The following is a 23586-nucleotide window of genomic DNA, read 5'->3' as shown; positions in this document are numbered from 1 at the left end:
TGACAAGTATTCAGTTACATGATCAGATTTAGCTTTCCTCATATCTGTGGCTATGATGCACTTTGAGAGATTTTCTAAAAGGCAAAGAGGGCAAACTTTCCACACAAATGCTTTGAAAAATCTTTATCAGACTTTCATGTCCTGCCCACAACAGAATCAAACAACAATGGTTAAACATCAAGGTGGAACACATCAGAAACAAACCTTGTGCGCTCTATCCAGGACAGAAGACTGTCAAACTGAAATGAGACCGTAAATGCAAATAATCAACTTTCATACCCTGTTCCTTTGTGAAACAAAATAATTACACAAAAACAGTGTAGGTGACAGTGGTTACTTCCCACATATGATGACAGATTCACTTTTGCAGGTGGATTGTCAACATTTACATCAAAACTGTTGCATGTTGGATCATTTCTCCGCCAGTCTTTTTAAAAAAATGTTTTAGAAATAGTAAATATAAGAGCCATTCTTTAAAACTTAAGATGTGTAACACTGAGTTCAGACTCACTCGTCCTCTTTTTTTGTCACATTTACAAAGACATATGTCGTCATATCAAAGAAAATGATAGAAAAACTATAATTACAATAATACTTAGATTTCAGTAAATATAAAGTTAGTAATAAATACTAATGGGAGGGTATTATTGAGCTGATTTATTGTCCGTAAAGGCTTAAGTGTCTGAGTTTCACATAGACCTCAGATGGTGGAGGAACCTCCTAAAGCATCATGGGAAGGACACTGGGACAATAAATTATGTATTAATAAAACACAGAATGTAAAATTGGCTTTAGTTTGGATGGAGGTTCTAGTGTTATTGCCCTGCATGCCTTTATTTCCACAAAAGGTGAACACCCTTCTCATGAGGTACTACTGCCCAGTGTCAGCATGTTTGTACTTGGTCCCAATAAAGTTGCATCGCATCACAACAAGAGGGCACCTCTGATTTGATGGAAATTCTTTTCAGGCTGCAGCTTTCAGTGTGTTTTTATTCACGTATCTGTATCTAATTCTAATATCTGACCCTCTTTTCAGTGTGGTTTGGGAGGATTTAACTCAGCAGCTGCAGTAGGGTGAGTTTGTACCGTCGACAGTAGAGTCCAAACAGTTTGGGTTAGGGTTAGGGTTATTTGGCGTGTTCTCAGGCTGTTGTTACTGTAAATGTGGGCAAAGGCAATTCCAGGTTTGTTTGTTTAATGGCCTTCATGTCACATCTTGTGAGTCATGCTGGGAGGTCAGATGACTCAAATGTTCCACAAAAAGAGTGTATATCTCTACATAAAACCACAAAAATAAGCCCAAAAGTAGCCAAATGCATCACAAATGCAGATTTTTTGTGAAAACATGTCAAATTCAATACTGCCAGCTTACTGTAACTCCTACAGTGTAACATGCCGCACCCTGTGTTAAAGAGAAACTCCACCCAAAATCTATCTTTTGAGTATCATACACTCTAAACATAATAAACAAAAACATATATAAATAAAAAGGTGACTAAAGCTATGATGAGCCTTATTTTAGTCAGAATGGATTCCAACATTGAAGGTTTTCATGGTGGAGACAAAGCAACAAACCTCTTCAAAAAATTCTTAAATCTCTCCTGCAACATGATCTACTGTCCTCTGTCCATACATATAATCAGTATGGATATGCATCATTTTGTCAGAGTCCTGAAAAGCTAAATACACAGCTGTGTGTAACATTGTATTTAGTTGTACTTAAACCTGTTGCAGCACAGTGGATCATGCTGCAGGAGTGGTTTCAGAATGACTTTTTTTTAAAGTTACCTTTAAAGCCTGTTATTAACTATTTGGAGGGTTTTAGTGGGATTACTTCAACTCATTTTAATGCTATTTGAAATGCCTTTTCATCATATCCAGAAAACAACTTAGAAGTGGTAGTCAATATCCTAAAATACTGTCTAGAGGCAGCAACAAACCAAAAAATACTGGCATTATCTGAAGATAGCACCTTCAGATCCATTTTCAGTCAAATCTAACAAATACGTTTTCCACAGTTCTTCAGATATTAACGAGCTCTGATCATCAGCTCTGGTAAAGGTGATGATGACAATAGTGATGATAATGTGGGTGTTTATTCACATAGGGTGACACACAGGTTATCTGTGTGTGGGCTTCACAGTTTGATTGTGTCTTTTGCTTCCGTCAAATCATGTTCTCTGTTTTTGCTATCTTGTTTCTCTGTTGTTATCTCTGCTGCTCTGCAGAGTGGGGGCTGTCCAGACTGCTGTACGGGGACAGGGAGGAAGTTGCTGGTGCTGAGGCTTTCCCATCATCCCCTTCTTCCTTCTCTACCTCCATTTCCACCTCTCTCCCTCCTTCTTTGTCTCCTCCCTCTGTTCTGAACACCCCCACTGATCCTCTCCCGTCATCACTCGACTCCTCGGAGGCAGAGAGGCCCTCTTCTCCTTGGTGCTCCGCTGTGCTGACGCCTCCCTCGCTGGGACTCAGGCTCTCCTGGTCATCCTCTCCTGGGCCGGGCTCTCTGGCCTGGCTGTGATGCTTTACATTGTAGCGCTGGTTCTGGAAGAACTTGACGATGGTGTGCTTGGGCAGATCCAGCTGGGCTGACAGAGTGTGGATGGCCTCCTGGTCTGGGTAAAGCCCCACGTCACCAATGAAGCTCTGCAGGATGCCCAGCGCCTCCAGGGAAATCCGTGTCCGTGAGCGGGCTTTCTTTGGTCCTCCAAGGCCAGGGCTCATCCCACGCTGAGAACCGTCCTCTGAGCCTTGTAAGACTGGCATGGGGACAGGCTTTGGGTCCTCGTGAATCGGGGATGGGGTTGACATAGGTGGTAGGGGCTGTCTGTGGAGAACCTGTTAGAAAAATAAAATACATTTATATATGAATAATAGATTTTTGTTACTGTTTACTGCAAAGTAAGTAAAGCTCACTCTTAAACTTGGAAATGGATTGAGAAAAAAACCCGAAACGCCCCCCCCCCCTCCCCTTACTGTACTAGTTTTTTCCAGGGCTTTTATCCTCATCTCATGGTCTTTGCCCGAAATTTCCATACTCAAATTAATCTGCTGATGAAGACTATAAGATGGACTTGTGTTTAGATTTTTTTTCACTTTTTGCCAAACATTCATTATCAGTGCCAAATAATGATACCTCAGAATAATGTGAAGTGCTGTATATCTGATCAAATGTTTCCTTCCTGCTTCCTGTCCCTCTGCCCCTCCCTGCTGTCTTTGCCTCAGTCAAGATGATAACTACGTTGGATGTGATGTTTACCCAGATATTCCCACAGCACCTCTGTTTTGTACACAGTTTAAAACATACTGGTGAGGTTGGTATAAGCCTTCATTCTTCTTGGTAACAGTCTTGTTTGTTGGATATTTATAGCGATGTTTCAAAAGGAATGTGGCTTAGCTGGCTTGTCGCACAACAAACTAAATGATCAGTTGGGGCCACCATGGGGACCTAAAAAAAAATGGAATCACATTTTCCATCTGTGAACAACAAAAAACACATTCCACCTCTGTAACATTTTGCTTTGTAATTAATTCTTCAACTATCATTACTATTGTATTTTTTATTATAAACTTTTGTTGTTGTTGCACTTATTAAGAAAGTAGGAAAGAGTGCTGAACTGTTAAAAGGTTAAATGTTTTTTTTGGAGAGGTACTGTTAGTAATGACACTGATGAAGGCCACAAGCTGATATGTGCTGGTCTCATTATAAAGTTGCTCTTTAAACTACAAGGGCTGCTGGATTTGTGACATCTTTGTCACATGTTTACATCAGTGTTGTTTGCTTTGTCAGTTCATCTAGAACAAAAAAAAACAAGACATTGCTCTCAAGCAGAGAAGGTTGTGTATATGTGTTGTGTGGGTGGGCATGTGGTGTGGGAGCAGGAAAAAGAAAAATCACTCTGTTAAAATAGTTTGGAAAGCACTGGTACAGACACCTCGGAGCTGAAGATTCAACAATAGAGATGCAACAGTTCAATCGAGCATTTCGGTCACAGTCCATGTGAATTGTGTGTAATTATAATTTAGACATCAAACTCTCATCACCGCAGTAATAAGCGAACCACTCAGCTCCTCTGTCACTGTCCTTCTGCAAAGTCATTAAAAGGAAATGTAGTACAAGCGGAAGTGTGATTGACCAGCCTCCATGAACGCTGAACTCCCAAGTTCATCACACAAACAACCACACTACTAGAGCTTATTAACAGGGCGGGGTGGCCAGAACACCCAAACACAGGAATCCAACGCTATAAATCTATGCTCCATCAAAATTAAAGGACCTAAATAAAGATAATGGCAATTCCTTTTTCTCTGCTTCAATAATTACAGGGTATGTTCTGAATAATATTGAGGTTAGGCCAGACTGCTGAGCATTTTGGTTTCGGGGAGAGGGTGGGATGGAGGAGTGTTTAGCAGGAAATGTGTGGGTTGGTCATTTACCACTTCTATTTTCAATGACTTATGGGGCACAAACATGACAAAGACGAAGGCTGCTGAGAGGAGCAGGTGGTGGGATCAGACAGGCTGAGGGAGACAGAGGAAACTTTTTTTTCTCCTTCTTTCTGTACACCAAAGAATCACACGCTGGTTTTCACATTCTCTCACTTGTAAAAACACTTTGATTTGTGTCTTTTGCTTACACATGGCTGCACTGTGGTTGAGTGTGTTTGTGTATTTTTATCATAGAAGGACAAAAAAGCTAAACTTTCTGAGTATATTCTACAAGAGCACCAAACCCTGGGCGCTGGCTGCATGTCTGTACCTGCTGGTCAGGGATGTGCAGGATGGTGTGGAGCCTTTCGTTGTGCTGCTGTCTTGACTCGTCTTCATAAACCTGGTCTCGTTCGGTCTGCGGTAAGGCCAGGAACCTGCGGATGGTGGACAGGTTCTCCCACAGCGTGCGGTTCTCAGGGCTTGGGCTCTCTTTCCACCTGAGCAGCTCGCATAGCCAACCCTGGGAGAGGAGTACATTGAGGGTGACACAGTTCATCCATGAAACTGAAGGAGTTTGGCAAGAAGACTACTCCAAGTACTGAAAAATACGCTTTGTCAGCAGCGAAACGTATTAAAAGTTCTCCTGATGAAAGCCCAAAACTACTAAACATAGCTAGTTTCATTGTTCTTTTATTTACAACATAATTATTTGAGATTTTACATGAAAACAATGTTTATTTAGTTTTATAGTTGAGCAGAACATAATATAAGTTGCTTCCTGAAAGGGGAAAACAAAAAAAAGCAGAGGGAAGAAGGGGAGCATTGAGTGTCTCAGTGTGTGTGAGTGTGTGAGTGTGTGTGTGAGTGTGTGTGTGTGTGTGTGTGTGTGTGTGTGAAGATTGGATTATCTCTGCTAGGCTGACCCAGGATCTGCCACCAGCTGTTGTTTATGCACAGTCTTCAGCCTGGAAATTAATGGTAATAATATGATCATCCCTCCATCATCTTGTCTGTCTTTTCCTCCGTCTTGCATCCTTCTGTTCCTCTGCTCATCCCTCGCTCAGTTTCCTGCTTTATCATAGCAGATTTGGCATGTCTACACTCTGTCTGTATTTAGTGATAAATTAGTTGCATGATGTTTTTAAGGCATTTTAACTTGAAAACCGTCTTCTACCTCTCTCTCTACCTCTCTCTCTCTCCCTCCAGTACAACCTCTGCTTTGATCTCGCCCTCCATCACCCGCATTGTTTATCCGAGGATGGAGACATGATGGTATGCCACAGCGGGTAATCAGATATCCAACATGCCCACACACAGTCACACACCTCCCCGCTACACACTCATCAGCTCCTTCAAACATCATCAATCTCAGCTAGGAAGTGACTGTGTGTACAAGTATGTATTACAAGAGTTGCATGTGTGCAAACTTATTTTTAAAACATTGTTCAGCATGTCAGCGAGACCATAGACAACAACATGATGTTCAGTTCTTAAGGTGATGAAGGAAGTAGTTAAAAAAGAGACATTTTGGGAGAAGGTTTTATGTACAGCAGACATGGTTTCCCTTAGATGATCACTTTAATTCAGGCCATTTATTATGCCGCATCTTTTATTTAATCCTTAACTGGAAAGATGAGTATCTAGTACTTTTTTCCCCCTGGAGGCATAGTTAAATGTCCTAAAATCCCTGAATCCCTAGTACGAACTACATGTCTTTTGCACAATTTGAGATCTGGTCGGCACAACTTGAGTCAACACAGTATCTGGCTTTGTGCCTGTCAAGATAGGTTGTCTAGTTTGAGCGTTGCACAGATCTCAACCTAGTCCTGAGCAGTTCTGGACAGTTTAGATGATTTTATCGCAGTAAAGAAAGAAGTGCTTAAAGTCAAAGCACCTTGGAGACAAGTCTGAGACAGGAGATGAGCAGTATGTGATGAGAGTGCAACAGGAAACAAGGGAGGCAGCAGACACAAACAGGGTGCGGTGACTTTTTGTTTGCTCTTGTTGCATATTGTGATTATTTCGTGTTTTTTTGTGCACTTTCAGATCAACATCAACTAAAAAACATTATGTCCTTAAGGTTGCTTTAGCTCTTGTCGTGTACATTCAATCTGCGGCATCAAAAAACATCATATTTGTATGCGTTACCTCTTATCTAAAAGCAAGTTTAGGCTTGTGTGTTTTTTTGCAGCCCACCCACAGAGCAATGTGTACTTTTCATTTTCTCAACAGTGAGCTGAGATCACATTTTTGGATTTGAGTGTGTAGACATAGTCATAACAAAAACCAAGTAGTGCATCTTTAAGCTCTTAGAAATAGTTATTTCTTTTCTCACCTGACTTTTATTGGCAGCCACTTTAGCAAACAGAGCTTGGGAGACCTTTGCCCTCTTCATCTCCTGCTGGATCTCCTCATAGATCCCTGATGTGATGTTCACCAGGGAGTCCAGCTTCAGCGGCAGCTCTGCACCAGGCATGCTGCACTTAGTCTATAAAGAGCAACACACACACACACACACAAAAATTGAGACTCAATGGAGGCTTTCCTGGTAAAATAAAGTTCAGACAAACAAATAAAACTTGCACTTCGTCAGACAATTAGTTTGGCGGCTCAATTGTCTTTTTTGTCATACCTGTATGTGTCTCTGTGTGTTGGGGCTGGGGCTGGGGATGTGGTTGGTGGTGTGGTTGTGGTTGGTGTTGGTGGTCCTCTCCCTCTCCTCCTGGTAGATGCGATCTCGCTCACCCTCCTGCAGGTTGAGGAAGTTTTGCATGGCCTTCAGGTTGACCAGCAGGGACTGTGACGCCGAGCGAGGATCCTCCTCCTTACGAAGGATCTCTGACAGCAAACCCTGCAGCCACACACACACACACAAACAGAGTTAATAACATAAGAAAATAATATGTTATGGGGATCTTTGATAAACATTAAGATCATTTATTTCAGTTTACCTGTGTACGATTAAAAGCCACCCGAGCAAACACAGCCTGGGAAACGCTGGCTCTCTTCAGCTCGTTCCTGACATGCTGGTAAATGTCAGAGGAGACTTCGGCCCCTGAGCAGTTGAAGCCGGGCTCATTCGTGGCCCCGGGGCCCTTGCAGGTCCGTGGAATAGGCGGGTGGTTGAGGAACTGCTGGTTGACTCCCTGTGGGTGCTGGTGGGCGAGCAGGCGACTGACGGCCAGCTGCTGGTTGATGAGGTGGGCCATGGCGAGCTGTTGGCGCACGAGCTGAGGGGAGAGCTGGGGGGACAGGAGCCCGCTGTGGCTCAGGAGCGGTGGACCCTGGGGGCGCATTGGAGGACTGGGGTGGTGCTGGCCGGCAGGGTGAGGCAGACAATGAGGCTGGGTGGAGGTTGGGGTGTCTCCAAGGCTACTCTTGATGGGAAGAGCTCCATGGCCGCCCAGGCTGCCCAAATGGGTGGGGGAGGGTAAGAGAGAGGGAAGACGCTGGCTGAAGATGCTCAGGTCCAAATCTCTCTCCACTGTGTCAACACATGCAGGTTTGTGTTATTGTACATGTGAAGAGCTTTCATCCACTAATAATACAATAAACCAAATCTCAACATTAAAGCCTCAGTCTGTGACTGGAGTCATGGTTCATGGTCATGCAGATTGAGCCTTTATGTCACAGAACTTCAAATTTATAGTTGAGTTCCCCAGGTTTCTGAACCTTTGGGAAACAATGTGCAAGACAACCAAAATATTTCCATTTGATGTCACGGCTCCGCTTGGGTTTTATTGTTTCATTCAACATCATACAGCGTAGAGTGGAAGAATAAAAGCTATGTTCTCTCAACTCTGAAAGCAGCATAATGTCCCTGAAGATTTGAATCACATCTAAGACAGCTGACAGATCTTAGATAGTTGATATTGAGTTGAACATACAGCAGTTACTAACTGGTGTCAAACAGCTACAAAAGCTTTGCCTTTTCCAGTTCGTCTCCATGTTGGAGTCATATGCCCCAGAAACATGAGTGTATAAATGCATAACAATTCAGTAAAATCAGTTTAAAATCTAAATTTCTTGAAAATAATGTCAGCTTTACATCATTATAACACAGTGAGCAAATATCTAAACACATTTGTTAGTGAGAAAGTGTTCAGCTCTGCCATTTCGTCACTAAAGGTCCACAGCTGACCCTCAAACATGAGTACATCATTTCACTAGAATATCTGGAATATTACTACAATCTGTACCTTTTATGTCTGATTTGTCCTGCGCTGACCACATCTTCTCAATGTATTCACCTGAAAGGAAAATATCAGACCATTAAGCATATTCAGTCATCTCTATTCATCACTGATACATTCAAAATTCCCATTTACACACACCTACCAACATTTATGTAGGCTGCTATAGCATAAATGATCTAAATGAGGAAATTAGCTATGTAATTATGAGCTAAAAACAGACTTCATTCAATAAAGTCTTCCATTCAAAATGATGGATAGCTCCAGTTGTACAAGAGATGATCTCACAAGGACTACATCTTTGGTTTAGCATCACACTGAAGTCCTATTTTCACTTAGATAAGATTATCAAATAACTGAAGAACGCTCCTCTTTTTGAACTCTCTCTGTTTTCCTGGATTTTAACCGTCTCCTCACAAATCTGCTTCTGATTATGCTTCTACTGGGCTGCTTTGGGAGTCACATTTTAGGTTATTAGGGGAATAAAAGTTGAAGTGAGGTTTGGCAGGGCATCAGATTTTTACCTTCTGTGTGTGCAAGAGGAGCTCTCATTTCTGGGTTTTGGTGGTGGTGGAGAGTGTGTGTGTGTGTGTGTATGTGTGTGTGTCGGGGAGCTGCTGCTGTTTTCCATTAGGAGTTAAGAGCATTTAGTTTTGTCATGTGTATTAAGGGTGACATTAATGTGAACCATGTGTGACAGTTCCTTCCTACTGAGAGCTGTCACTGGCAGCCGTCTCATGCAGCAGATTAGACACATGCAGGCTGACACGTGTGCTCGTGCACATGCGGGGGGGCGGCCAGAAGAATGGAAAAACTTCATTAAAGAAGGATCACATTTGTAGCAACTAAAGTCACAAAAACAATGGCGGCGAGGCAGGTGAGCCGTATTAAGTCGAGTCGGTGATTAGCGGTGAGTGTCGGTTTTTAAAGAGCTCTGACAGTCTCTACCTTTAAGAGTTTTCAAAGCAACATGAGGCAAATAAAGTGTTAACAGCTGAACAGTTGATGGTTCAAGTGCAGGAGAGTCCGTCACAAAAACTGTAAAAGTTTTTAACAAGGCAGGAGAATTTAACAAGGAAAAGCACGCCACCAAACTGCATCAGTGGTGATGAAGTGACGCTCACAGATGGACCGACACTTAACTGAGGTTTACTGAACATCATATTCATACAGACTGAAAAAAAACTAAAACCACAGAAGTGATGCAACACCTGTGACAAACTGCACGCACACACGAACCCAGATTACTGTGAAAAATCAGTATAATGTGTTGACATGCATCACAATAGTGTGACTACAACAGTTTTTCATCCCTGTGTGCATGCTTTTTAAATCTATTAAATATTCTTCACTTGTTTCTAGTTGTATCTAGACAGTTTGGGGTTTAACTGCTGAGATTTAGGATATATCTGCACTTCTTTCTCCAGTGAAGGTGACTTATTTTATGGTGCTTACAGCTTTGAGAAATTACGCTGAGAACGCCCCACTTAATCGAAAGTTTTCATATGGGACTATTCTTCAGAAGGAAGTTTCACAAATGCAAGAAGAGGCAGAATAGTCAGAGACAGATTCCTCAAATTATGGGCAAATAAAACTAAAACTAAGTCAGAAAATATGTTTTCTGGTATTCAACCATTCAAGTAAATGTGGACTTATTTAGATACAGCAATGAAGGGCTAAGTATTTTTTTTACATTCAGTCTATTCCTTTCTTGGTGCTGGCATTCTCTTATAAATAACACTGAAGATCTCTGATTAATCATAACATACATAGTCATAACATCGTAATATGCCTTCTTCACTGTAGATATGTTGACTTATCATAGCAGGAAAAGCACAGGTGTTACTAATCACATCAGTGATGATTACTCTGTTCTGTTGCTTGGGAGGCAGCATGCACAATACCAGCAGTCTGAAACTAAAGCAGCTATCAGTCATCATTTATGCTAATATTGACACCTGTGCTTTTCCTGCTGTGACATTTCAAAAAGGTTTTAGCTTTCTCCATCAGAAATCTGCCTGCGTTTAACAGACTGACTTTTATATTATGTAGATATTTTCTAAAGGAGATTTGTTTTTATCTCATTGGTTCTTTTCCTGCACATGCATGCAACATTTTAACGTGTCATGGCAGGAAATATCACAGGTGGAACTAATAACATTAACGACGGCTCTGCTCCATCAGTTACAGCAATGCAATCCAGTGATTAATAATGTTATTAGTCACACCTGTGTTTGACAAGTCTAAATGTTTGATGTAAAACAGGTCAGTTCAACTTAGTTTCACTCCTCGTTTTTGTCCCCAGGTCAGACAGCTTTACTTTAACAGTCTAGGGAGGGATTGGAGAGCCAGTGCCTTGCTCAGGGGTAGTTTTTTTGGACACCTTACAGATTCCTTGAATGAAACAGAGCTTGTATGAGTTACCTTTGATGCGCTTGTACCTCTTGTACCAGCGTCCAAACTCCTGGCATTTCGAGGTGGAGACGTTGGCATAGTAGGAACTGTTTACTATTGCTGAGATCATACTCTGACAGAGAGAGACAGACAAAGGGCATGTTTTAGAAATATCATATTTGACAGGTTTCAAATGCAAAACGTAATTACCAGGAAAAAAGTGGTCATGATACTGTAGCGTTTTTCATCTTTTCATTAGCAGCTGATATTCTTTGGAAGAGGATTAGAACCACATGTCAGAAAAGAGGATTTTGCCAGAATTTGAAGAAAAGTCTGCATTACTCATGTTAATTATAAATCTCAAGAGTTCTGACTTTTCTGCACCCCGAACACTAAAAACTCCTTATGCAAACATTTTCTCCTCGGTTCATCAAAAGCTTGTGTAGTCTTGGGAGTGGCAGTGCCTTGAGACAGGCTAAAAATTAGAAATCTCAGCAGCTGACCATCATTGCTGATTTCTGAAAACTCTTCACGCCCACTCCCTTTCCCATCATGCACTATGATCACTCACACAGAGTCCAAGATGCACAAAGGCAGCTCTAAGTGAGCAGCGAAAGCTCTACATGGGAAACACTACGGATTAAAACTCACATGAGTCAGGCTGCAAACATACACCACCCACACACTTCCCCTAATCACTAATTACATCATGACTAAGTCGTGTGTATAAATCACAAGTCGAAATGACACACTCGCAGTATGCCTAATGACTGCAGGGTGTGTGTGAGCGGGATAATTGAGGTGTGCGTGTTTGCATCCTTTCCCATGGGACGGTATCAATATTTGTGTGTGTGTGTGTGTGTGTGTGTGTGTGTGTGTGTGTGTGTGTGTGTTTGTGCGAGCGAGAGAAAAAAAAAATTACAAAGTGCACTAAGTGTGTGGTGAACTGATGATGAAACCACATGTGTTTAGAGAAAATGCTTAGCAGCATTTCGGATATCAGTGTGTGTGTGTGTTTGAGTGTTTGTGTGTGTGTATGCGTGACAAACTGAATCAAATCCAGTCAAATATTTACATTGAGAGAATTAAGTTAATCTAATATCTCCTCAATCGCTTCTTGCACAAATGTTGTAAAGAAAATAATTGTTAGTGGCCAAAAAACTTGACTTTATAGATATTTTTTGTGTTGAGTTGTTTGTTGGAAATATTAAAATGTCAGGTAGCATCACAGCCTCTCTTTGGAAATATTCTGTTGTTTCACCTCCCTTTGTTTCTTCCAAGACCTTTCAGACAATGTGAGTGAATACAACAAGTGTTTGAATTGGAGACACGATGTAGCTGCTGCAGTGCCGTTGAGTATTCACCTGGGAGAGAGGACACTCTTTGGCCAGAGCGCTCTGGTTGGTCTCTCGGAGCAGCTCTTTGAGGGCGTTCCTCACCGTGGCGTGGGTCCACTGCTCTGACGGCAGCTCCTCCAGCCGTGCAAAGCTGCATGTGTGAAAGGCTTCATTATAATACACAGCATCACAGTCTTATCACTTACAGTACAGTCATTTTATATCCAATTTAATCCCTTTTAACACCTTGTTTTCCTCTGTCACTGCTCATAAAGTGTTTTTTCTTTGATTCTTTTTAAATTGTAGTTCAGGAGCAGGACCACACCTCAAACACTCCTTTTCCTGTCTTATTTCTGAAACATAAGATATCTCAGCTCTCCTGTCGTTTCTGTCAGTGCTGATACACAAGTTGGACTTGCTGCATGATTGTCCTCCTCTTGGTATTGGTAATTACTTATTACTTTTATTAATCTATACAATTACACTGCTTGTCTATGACAAACCTTAAACAGTCATTTTTACCATTTTGGGTGATTCCTTTAGGATGGAAATTCAAATTAAGCATCACCCCAAACAGGTTAATATTGCTCATAACCTCATAATTTGAACCAGATAAACCACACACACAAACACACACACACACACACACACACACACACACACACACACACACACACACACCCGGCTGACCTGTGCAATAGGATCCGCAGTGTAACCATGTGGTAAACATCCAGCAGCATGTCAGCCACTGTTGCCTCTGGAGCATCTGTCAGGCAGTGGATGGGCATCGGCTTCCACCGTCCCACTTTAATGATGCCTGGAGAACACACACACACACACATATATATAACATAGGAAGCATGCTGCTCAATGGCTGTTTGAAAGACTTGATTTGAAATGAGTTTTCACGTTGTTGTGTTTTCTTATCACTGATGTAAACCTGCTTGTGTCGTGTGACCCGTCTGTGAAGCTCTTGCAGCATCATATGGGTTCAACATTCCCCTAGTCTTCCTTAAACCATGACTGGAAGTGCAAATCTAAACAGGCCTAATCGCGTTAGGATCTGCTAAATCAAACGCAGACCCTGCCTGGCCTTGGCTTGCCAGCCTCAATTGTGTGTGTGTGTGTGTGTGTGTATGTCTTCATCACATGAGGATGGTGGTGATAGGGGCAAAAGAACAAAGGCTGTTCTCTTTGGACTCCACAGTTGATTAATTAGAGGAGAAATGTAAAATCAGCCCCAACATTAAAGACTGAAGCAGGCTGTGAATGAGAGCAGCGTTTTGATGTTGATGTGCTGAATAAACACTGTGAGGTCATTGTTCTCCTGTCTGACTCCATTTCTTCTCATAACTGGCAGTCATTGAGCGTCCTGCAGCTGCCTTTGCTTTCGAGATAATTGTTAATACTTTGACCTATCATCCTCCGTTACTGATTCATGAATTTACAGCCATACTTTAAACTTTTCCTTTGAAATGGATATTGGCAGCACTGATGGATATTTTATGATTAAACAGGAAACATAGAATTAAATCACTTTGTCACATTTACCTGGTTAGTACATAGCCTTGCTTCCATCATCTGTATATATTAAAGCCTCTAAGAAGGTGGCCTCTCATGTATGGATGATGCACCAAAGCATAAAATAAAAACTGAGGTGCGACAAATTAAACTTATTCTGCAGAGAGAAATAAAACCACTTAGTATTTTTGTGTTTCAGAGGTGCATGACCTTTGTTTTCTAGCAGCAAAATGAGGAAACGTTGCAATATGTTCATCCTTAACATCTCACAAACATATAGGGGAAGACGGTATTGTAATGTGAGCTGTTCAGCCAATTACATCACAATGACGTAATATATTAAGATATGGTCTTAAAAAATGGCACCCAGTTGCACTCCTTTAAGAAGATGTCTAATACATTTGGGACTGAAATTGTACTAGTTGCTGAAGACTGCTTGTGTTATGTCTACAAACTACATGAGAATGTGTGTGGCCTTACAGCATGTGACAGTATTTTATTGGTTTTCTAGTGTGTCTGCTCATAGCAACTAAACCATGATAAACGTTTTTTCGTGTGTTTGGACAAATCAAAGCACTTGGTTGAGGCGAGGGAATAATCATTGCCTTAGTTAAATATTTGACTCGAAGCATGAGTCAAGTGTTTACAATTACAATATTTAACAAAAATCATGCTTTTTCACTAACTTTCCTAATCAAAAGGGGCTTTAATAGCTTAAATCGAACCACACCCTGATCTCTGATGTCCAAGGCCTGCACTTTTTACATCCACCATCCACTCAGACCAATCTGTGTCCTACTTGACTTTTTCAAAAATTGTTTCCAGTGAACATAATAATCCACATAGCAATTGTGTTTCAAAATGTATTGGCCAAAACAAATTAGTAGCATATAAACATAATTTCTAGGAGACAGGGCTGCCTGTAAACTAGTTTCAAAACATCCACAGTGACTTGGAGGGCATTTGAAGCTGCTGTAAAATTCAAAAATTTAAAATAAGTTAGCTGAGATAAATTGTCCTGAGTGCAGTATGTCTCTTAAATTAAGGAATGGGCTGTTTATGGAATTGTGGTTTCTGAAAAGTGGTTTGAAAGCCTTAAAATATATAGTAAATGGTTATTTTTAAAGTGAGCAATATCAGTGAATGCTACCCAAAACACAGACTTAAGTTAAATTGAGGTTGATCCTTTTGCCCTTTCACCTAAGACCATAAGAGCAGTAACCATATACTCCAAATCAGAAATAGCTTCTTTTTAATTAGCCATAATGCAAAACTTAATTAAAGAAAAACCCCTGTGCCAGTTAAGAGTTTAAAAATACTCCTGCAAGCCAAAGTTATGCAAGATGCAATTCAATTGCAGAAGAAAATAGAAGAGACTGTATAATTTTGGTTGTGACCACACCGGGGGAAAAATGCATGACTCCAGCCAAAAAATATTTATTTGAAAAGAAAAGACTTGTTTCACTGAACAAAACCTAGCCATTTGGCAGTGGCGAGGGGGGGTCCCAGGGCGTCGGCCACTTGGTTAGAGAGCCCTGTGTGCCCTGTGTTTACGGGACACCAGGAATGTCAAACTGCCCTGCTCTGTGTGTGTGTGTTTGTGAGTGTGTGTGTGTGTGTGTGTGTGTGTAAAGGCTGTTGTTTCATGGTTGACTGGATGTTGTCTGCCCTCCTGTTTTGATCTCAGTCTTGCACCAAACCTACTCCAAATCATTCCTAGTATCCCCATCATGCTGCTAGTGGCATGGGCTGAACCACATCAAGAGATAGGAGTTAGAGAAGGCAGACAGATTTATCTTTAAAATACCTTATTGGTAAATATCTTTCTTTGGTACTGTCTGCACTTGTGTGGCTAACCCCGCCCATCTAGAAACTGGTTACGCTCTATTCAGCTGCTGCTGGAAATAATTAATTACTCATAAATTACCAAAGAAAGTCGTAAGAAACTGAAACATGCAATGTTTTCCATTAGCGTGTAATAATGGAAAAGATGTGGCACTGATGAACAAATGAGTTTGGCTTCATCAAACCTTATGAATAGTTAGTATTGTTTGAGTTTGGGTGGAGCTGAGATGGGGATGAAGAAATCAATCAATCAATTAAACAAATACCTTAAAACACAGTTCTTACTCTTAGTAAACCTTCTCTTATAATGCAGCACTGATCTCAAAGCAATTCAAACCCCTAAACCCCTGTCTGTGGTTAAAACTTTTGTATTTCTAGACAAATATTGAGGATTGTTATCCACCTTGACACAGTAAGAATATTCTTCATTTCATTATTCAGTGACCATTAAAAGGAACAGACACAAGAAAATATTAAAATCCTTAGAGATGTTCCCCATCTTCTTTGCTGACTGATGCTCATTATCAATTGGTCATGAGAAAAAGATCAAAAGTGGTTTAAAGGAATTGAAATTAATATATTTAAAGTGCAAGAACTGCTCATATGTCAGAAATGGGAGTATACACACACAACTTACCACGTGCTTGAACAGCTGAGTTGTGTGAGTATCCCAGGGCAACCAGCACTGTCTCTACAAGTTGCGTGAAGAGGACGTCCTTACGAACCAACACAAACTCAGCGTGACGGTCGCCACGCCCCTCGCAGTCGCCAGCCATGCTCATGTCTGCATGCTCCACCACGCAGTAGACTGGGATCATCAAACCTGGGAGGGAGAGAAGAGTCAGAGGAGAGGAGATGTAAACCCTGTAAGTTGCCTCCGATACCAAACAAGCAGAATTAAAATAGACTTATTACAGCTGTTCATCATGGCAGCAAGGAATCACAGTGGAGGTGTTGGTTAGTGCAGACCAATCAAAACCCTTTTCACACAAAATTAAATAGTGGGGGAATAGCATTATTTCCACATCATTTCTATAAAGCTTCCTGGGAAGAGCAATGAAGAGACAGAGTTCAACTGGTGCACTTCTAATTAATTAATCAGGAGTTAATTCCAAAACAATGCTTGTGTAACCTCGAGAGTCTTTTACTCAGTGCACAGCACGTTAAAATTTAAAGATTGTCTACAGGCAAGCACACAGTTCGACATCATTTTTGGTTTAAATGGAACTTTTCTTTCAAGGAAGTTCCTATTTTCCATGCAAGTAAAGCACGGCCTCGCCAGAAACGTTTACTGATGAGAAGATCCAGTCGTTTGATTGAGAAATTGCTGATATGAATCTCTGCATCAGTTTGGAAAATGGTTGGAAAGAGAAAAAGGTGAGATAGTCTTTTGGCAGCCCCCGTGAAGGTAGTTTGTTGTCTGTTTACATTTAGTTTGAACTGTTTCCCATCTGAATTTCTATCTGTCTAAACACTTTGCAGGATTTTTGAGTTTCTTTTTTGTCATCTATGTTTCTGCATCGTGAGCAACATCTGTGGGAAAGCATTTCCTACAGAAACTGATCCTCACAGCAACATTTTTCAACTAATTTTGTCTGTTCAGTGACGTAGTGTGACTTCACCCTCACTGCTGCAGTATAGCTCCTTGGTGGTCCCAGTAGAAGACTCTGGTTAAACTGGGCAGCTGCCAGTATGAGTGTAAGTCAGTGTAAGATTGTACAACTATATTTGTGTTTACACCACATATTAAAACCCACAAGGAATCCGACTTGTTTCCAGAGCTGCTCTTAAAGCGCTGCTGGACATAATATCTATATCATTAAGCCCTAAGGAGGAATAATGCCATAACAGTGAAACTGATCCCTGTGAGTTGGTCTAGGCTCACTATTGGGCAAGTACCGAGAGCTCATCCAAGCCTGGAACCCTTCACACCCATTTAGTCCACTGCTCTGTCCCGGAGGAACTGCTAATTAACGAGCTATCAATCCTTCTCCTTATGAAGCAGTGACAGATCAGCCAGAGCCAAACCACAGCAGCATCAGGCACGCTATCGGCCAATAACCTAACCGCTCAGTGCAAGGGTGGAGGGAGGCAACCCAGCTGAATGTCTATGTGTTTGTGTGGGAGTGTGTGTGTGTGTGTGTGTATATACTGTTGCAATGTTTGTGTGATGATGCATGATGATGTTTTCAACTGCATGAGAGAATAATGGGCATCTGTGCGTGTGTGTTTCCTGTGTAGGTATTTTGGAGTGTGCATGCTGCTCTGTAATATCAATGTAGAATGTGTGTTTATGTTTGTGTGTGTGTGCGCGCGCATGTGTGTATATGTGTGGCGACCCCACCTATAGATGATAAAAACCATTGTCATCAAAAACAAAAAAGAAAAATTCTCTGCGTCTATTCTCTGCTTGTATTTTTCTCAGTTTCATTAACTGTAAATGTAATATCTATAGGGACAAAACAAGTCACACAAATACAACAGTGATGGTCTGGGCTTGATGGACAGCTAGGAATATCAAGAAAAATCAAAGAGGTCAAATGTAATCAGCAAGTCTGCTATATGGCTTTGTTCAAGCCAAATCAAGGAATCAAGGGTAAATCAAAAGATAAATTGTATTGTCTGCTTTTTTTGTTTTTTGCAGGAAATAGCCACATGATTTATTGCACATGAAAGTGATACTGATAGAAGTGGTGAGACATTACTTAACTCAGTGTAAGTAAGCAGTATGTGTGTGTGTGTGTGTGTGTTTGTGTGTTTACACCCCACCTCCGAGCGGTCTCAGCGGTGTGCCATTCTGTCGGCTTCGTGGGGCTGCCGGGCTGCCGTTGACCTCCAGACGGTTCAACTTGCATGGCGGGGGGCAGCTGAAGGCGGGACTCTCCCCCCTCTCCTCTGGGCTGACGCTGTCCCGGAGGCTGGGGCTCTCTGTTCCCCCTCCCACACCTCCTCGCTGATCCATCTCCCTGCAAACTCCAGGAGGAGCACCCAGCACAGTGTGTGAATCTGGGAGAAAAATGGAAGAACATTCAGTTCACATCAAATGTTGTTTTACTATACCAATCAAAAGAAAACTGCCATGTCCATCACTAAAGGACAGATGTTTACATGCATATTTTACCTTTTTGTTTAAGGTTTGAGTTATATAGTATATGCAGCTCCCACACTAAATCAGTAAGCCTCTCAAATAACTAAAAAACAGTCTTCCTGCAGTGTAGCTACACACTGTACACAAAGTATATAATTTGTCATACTTTGCCAATGTTGACAGACTTTGGTCTTTCCCTCTTCAGCCAATATTAAACACATTTCTTTGTTATTTACATACAGGGAAGGCAGAGACAACCACAACAGACAGTCAGAAGCATCTGGGACGAATCACGATGGTTGACAAGTGTGTTTCACTCATAGACTAAATACAGACATGTATATTATCCTTGTTTAGACACACTGGAGTACACAACACGTTATAATGACAGGCGACAATGAACTATCCTTACTGTAGGTGAGGTATGACAATTATCAAATGTTTGCCTTATGTTGTGTTCAATGTCACACTTACATATGTTAATGTGGTCATTATTTATGCTAATGAAAACCGTATTTAGCAAACAGTTCTGAGAAATATCAACATACTGGTCTCTACATAACATACAACCATCAAGACACATTATAGAAGAAAATTCATTTTTCCTTATTAATATGCAAAGATATGCAGCAAGGTGCCTCAGTATACACTAATCAAATAATATTAACATGAGGAACCTGTGGTGCGAGTACAACGTTCCTGTCACTGAGCTACCATGACGATAGTGACAAGGATATGACTATTGTATTTATTGCTGTATAAACTGACATAAAAGAACATGAGCGGTCATAAAATATGACCTGACAGTATGACACAACACTTTATTGCATTATATTACATACATGACGTCATATACACCTTTGGCAGGACATGATACACATCATCACACAGAAGGAGAGGTGATGTCACAAGAAACTACGCAAGAAGGCTGAAAACAACTAACTAATTAACAGAGCTACCCAGTTTCTGCTTTTCTATTTTTACTTCTCCTAATATGATGGAAAATTTCAAAGAGAAAAAACAGAGGAGCAAATAAAAAGAAAAAAAAGATTAAAAAAAAAAAAAGGTTTCTTCACTGCTTTACAGTCTGATGAAAAACAGTATTTGTTCTATGTTTAAAATACAGCAAAGCCTACAAAAATACGAACAGTAAGCCCAAAATCTGCAGCATCATGCACAACTAAACAAGCTTTGGGAAAGCTGTCTGCCCTCTCTACTTTGTGTTTTTTTCCCCCTTGCCTCAGTGTGGTTTCCATTGGTATGACCGTAAAGTCGGCAGCGACACATGAGTCTCAATCCAAAAGCGACAGATGATTATAATAAAATGCACATGCAAAATTAATAGCTGCTGATAAAAAAGCGAGTCCAACACAAACAAGAAAAAAATAAAATTAACACAATATGGAGCGCAATGAGGCGCTCCCTCACTTTGCTTAAAAGAGAGAGGGAGAAAACACCAGCTGCAATCTATCTTTATGCTATTTAAATATTTGAAAATTTGCACTCAGATTCCATGTAACTGTGAAATGATGTAGCTCTGGATAAAATAAACTAGCAGGAAAATGATCCTGCAAAGTGCTCAATTTTCCTGCTTCACTTTTCTGTATTTGATATGTTTTGTCACGAATTTCCTTAATTTAAAACTCTTTTCATCTTTTATATTTATTTCACAGAGGTATCAAGATGTGTTTAGCCTAGCTTAGCACAAACAATGGAAGAAGAGGGAAACTGCTAGCATAGCTTCGTGAAAAGTGCAAGAAATATGTCTACCAACAAGCTGTCTTATCCTATTGGACATGGAAGATCCACAGTATAGACTAAAATTAATTTCTAATCTTTGACTTTAGAACAAGCAGCACAGATAAATGGTGATGCTAAGAAAACTGGATTTTCCCCAACACACTTGTCTTGAGCACCATGGAAAACACCTGGCATACTTTTTCCTGTTTTGTAATATCGACATCCAAGTCGTAATTATGACTGAGAAAGTGATGTTTCCGAAAGCTTAAATATATATCTGACTTGATGTCATTGCTGAGTAATACAGGAGTGCCTGAAAAAACAAACATCAATGCATCACGTCAGCCAAAGACTGCCGTTTGAGGTAATTAAACTCACTTTTATGGTTATATTGCTACATTATCAATGGCCCCCTTTTTTTTATAAACCTCACATGACCAACAGCAATCATAAAGCTGTCTTGAGTCATCCAATAGTGTGACGCTCACAGGTTGTAAACATGGGAAAATTTCTCATCGATGTCCATCCAGATTGTACTTCTGCAGCAAAGTCGAGGGCAGCAACAAGGAGAAGGATCCCCTTAACCAAAAACATGATCTCCACTTCTAGAAAACACGACCAATCCTGTTACTGAAAATGTAAAACAAAGCCAGAAGCAGTACTATCAGAAGTCAAACTCAGTGAATTTTACTCACCCTTGACGCACATTTAGAACTTAAGTACCAACAATTACCAGCAGCACAATTCAGTACACAAGACATTATGTTTGCAGTCATAGTCACAAAGATTGGAGTGAATGAACTGTGCTGTTTTGTGTGACTGATCCCTCAGCGGTCCTAACTCAGCTGCACCCAGGTTTTCATCCCCTACACCCAAATTAGGATTTTCTAGCTCCAATGGAAGTGATCAAGATAGTAACAAGCAGTAAATCCAAACTCAAGCCTTTAAAAAACATCCTTCGGAAACCCGTAGGAGACACTATGTCGAATGTTTTTCTACAGTATGCGATTAAAAAAGCGGTTTTATTTCTAAAAACACCACCATGTTGATCCTGCTGCTGATGCTGTCCCTCTGGGTGCAGCTGCTCAACCAATACTGCCTTTGATAATTTACCCATCAGTCCTTTATCGTAAAACAGATTTAATGATTACTGAGCATTCTCCGGTCCACCAAAACCAAAAAAAGTTCTCTAAAAAAAAAAAAATCTGCTTCCCCTAGTAGGGCTTAATTTCACTCCAGGGAGGAAAATAACTACGTGCTTAATTTCCCACACAGTCATTTTCTCATATCAACACACAGCAACAAAACAAAGACACGATCCAGATTAGTTACATTCTTTTTATTAATTTTTGCACGCAACTGATTTGGTCTAACCTCACATACTGTATCATATCATCACTGATAGAATAAACTGGATCTGTAAACTGCTCTTTTTCCTTTCTCCTTCAGTTTGTGTTCGGTCTGCTTCTAATAAACACATTTTTGTAATATTTGTGGGGGGTAATGGATTATAATTGCCCCCCCTGCCCTCCTTCATATTTTTTCCTCTAACTGGAGCAATATTTAAAGCCAATTAATGAGGAGACATAAAATGTGAAGGGGAAGGGGGGAAAAAAGAGATGGTTGTGGTGTTTGAAAGAAACACAGAGAAATGTGCAGACAGTGTAATTATGCACAACAACATGGTGCGACTTTTTTCTTTCTGGACTACAGTGTCTGATCTTTGGCGATTGAGGCTCACCAGGTACTCGCCCTGCTACACTCTGGTGCCACAAGTCAAGTATTTGTTTAGTTTGTCTCTCCATTGCAGCACCTTCAGTTTCAAATTAACTGACTGAGATTAAAGTGCTTTTAAAGGTTGTTTTAGTCCATATTGGGGGAACCGTGTAGGACAAAGGTTTCATACCTTGTTGGTTTACTACCCCTTAAAACAAATCATTGTCTACTTTCCATATAGTGCAGCAAGTAATGATTAACAATTATTTTCCTGATTGATTTGTCAACAAAATGTCAGATAGAAAAGAGGATTATAATTTCCAAGAGTCCAGCAAGATATCAGTTTGCTATCATTTGTGACAAAGAAAGGCATCAACTCTTCACATTTTAGAAGCTGTAACCAGAGAATAGTTGGTTTTATTGCTCTAAAAATGACACAATTATAAAGTACAAACAATTAAAATCAAAATAATCCCTGATTGCTAAAAACGTAATTCACAAGAAGCAAAGATTAGATGAACATGTTTATTTTTAAAGTAATATAGTGGTGTAACTAGTTATTCCTTGTCTTAATACCCTTTTTAAAAAGGTTCCAACCAGCAGGTTGGGAAGCGCTCGTGTAGGACTTGTAGCCCTTTTAGTTACTCAAGAACACTGATCTACTCCAACACAGACATGCACACAAAGTAACGCAGGAGGTTCTAGGCCAAACAGTGGAATATTCCTAACTGCGGTAAGTCACCTGACCTCAAACTAACTGATCACATGTCTCACTGATGAAGACCAGACTGAATGAGAAAAGTCTAAGCAAAAAAAGTCAAGATAGCTGCATCACAAGGGAGCATACAAAGTTATGCTGATGTCATAAAATTCCAAAAAATTGAGGTTACATATTTAATAAACGAGGATCTATGTGACAAATTGTACACTGTTCATTTGATGTAGATATAATCACCCTCAATTTGGAGCTGTAAGTCAGCACTCAACCTCATAATAATTGTTTCATTTGAAATCCAATGTGCTGCATTGTCAGTGTCCTGATACTGTGCACAGGTTTTACTCAATCAAGTTATCCAGTTTTGTTAAATTTAGTTGAATTTAGGCTACAACCTTAACATGTAAGTCTTTCTATTATCACCTGGCATCATACCTGGATGGCTGAGATGCTTCGATTTATTTCATTAAAGCTTTTAAAATAAAACTTTTCATTCTGTTGTTTTGTGTCTCTTTGAACTGAATTAAGACTTGTGTGTAATAAAGTGCTAAATAAATGAGCTCACTGTATGGTAATGCATCTTGTCTGTCAGTTGAATAGAATTAA

At 40.5% G+C, this 23586-nt stretch overlaps 1 protein-coding gene across 1 annotated transcript; it reads right to left on the bottom strand.

Annotated features, from left to right (window-relative positions):
- Window positions 1-2208: 2208 nt before the first annotated feature.
- LOC133976428 (DNA-binding protein SATB2-like) lies at window positions 2209-18683 on the bottom strand. The gene is made up of 11 exons (XM_062414638.1): window positions 18491-18683; window positions 16359-16544; window positions 13046-13172; window positions 12383-12506; window positions 11049-11151; window positions 8631-8681; window positions 7383-7915; window positions 7064-7282; window positions 6767-6919; window positions 4760-4951; window positions 2209-2838 (listed from the first exon to the last, which is right to left on the bottom strand). The coding sequence occupies exons 1-11, from the start codon at window positions 18681-18683 to the stop codon at window positions 2209-2211; spliced, it is 2511 nt and encodes an 836-aa protein (XP_062270622.1).
- Between the last annotated feature and the right edge of the window lie 4903 nt (window positions 18684-23586).

The sequence above is a fragment of the Scomber scombrus genome, chromosome 24 (genome assembly GCF_963691925.1).
Source record: "Scomber scombrus chromosome 24, fScoSco1.1, whole genome shotgun sequence".
NCBI lineage: Eukaryota > Metazoa > Chordata > Actinopteri > Scombriformes > Scombridae > Scomber > Scomber scombrus.
Note: the sequence above shows the minus strand (reverse complement) of the source record. Positions and strands in the feature narration are given on the sequence as shown.

Excerpts from the sequence above, each read along its gene's own strand:
- LOC133976428 (XM_062414638.1), bottom strand. The coding sequence starts at position 18,683 with ATGGATCAGCGAGGAGGTGTGGGAGGGGGAACAGAGAGCCCCAGCCTC. Across the intron at positions 12,507-13,045 it reads CTGCGGATCCTATTGCACAG|CTTTGCACGGCTGGAGGAGC; the intron begins GTCAGCCGGGTG and ends TCACACATGCAG. Across the intron at positions 11,152-12,382 it reads AAGAGTGTCCTCTCTCCCAG|AGTATGATCTCAGCAATAGT; the intron begins GTGAATACTCAA and ends TCTCTCTGTCAG.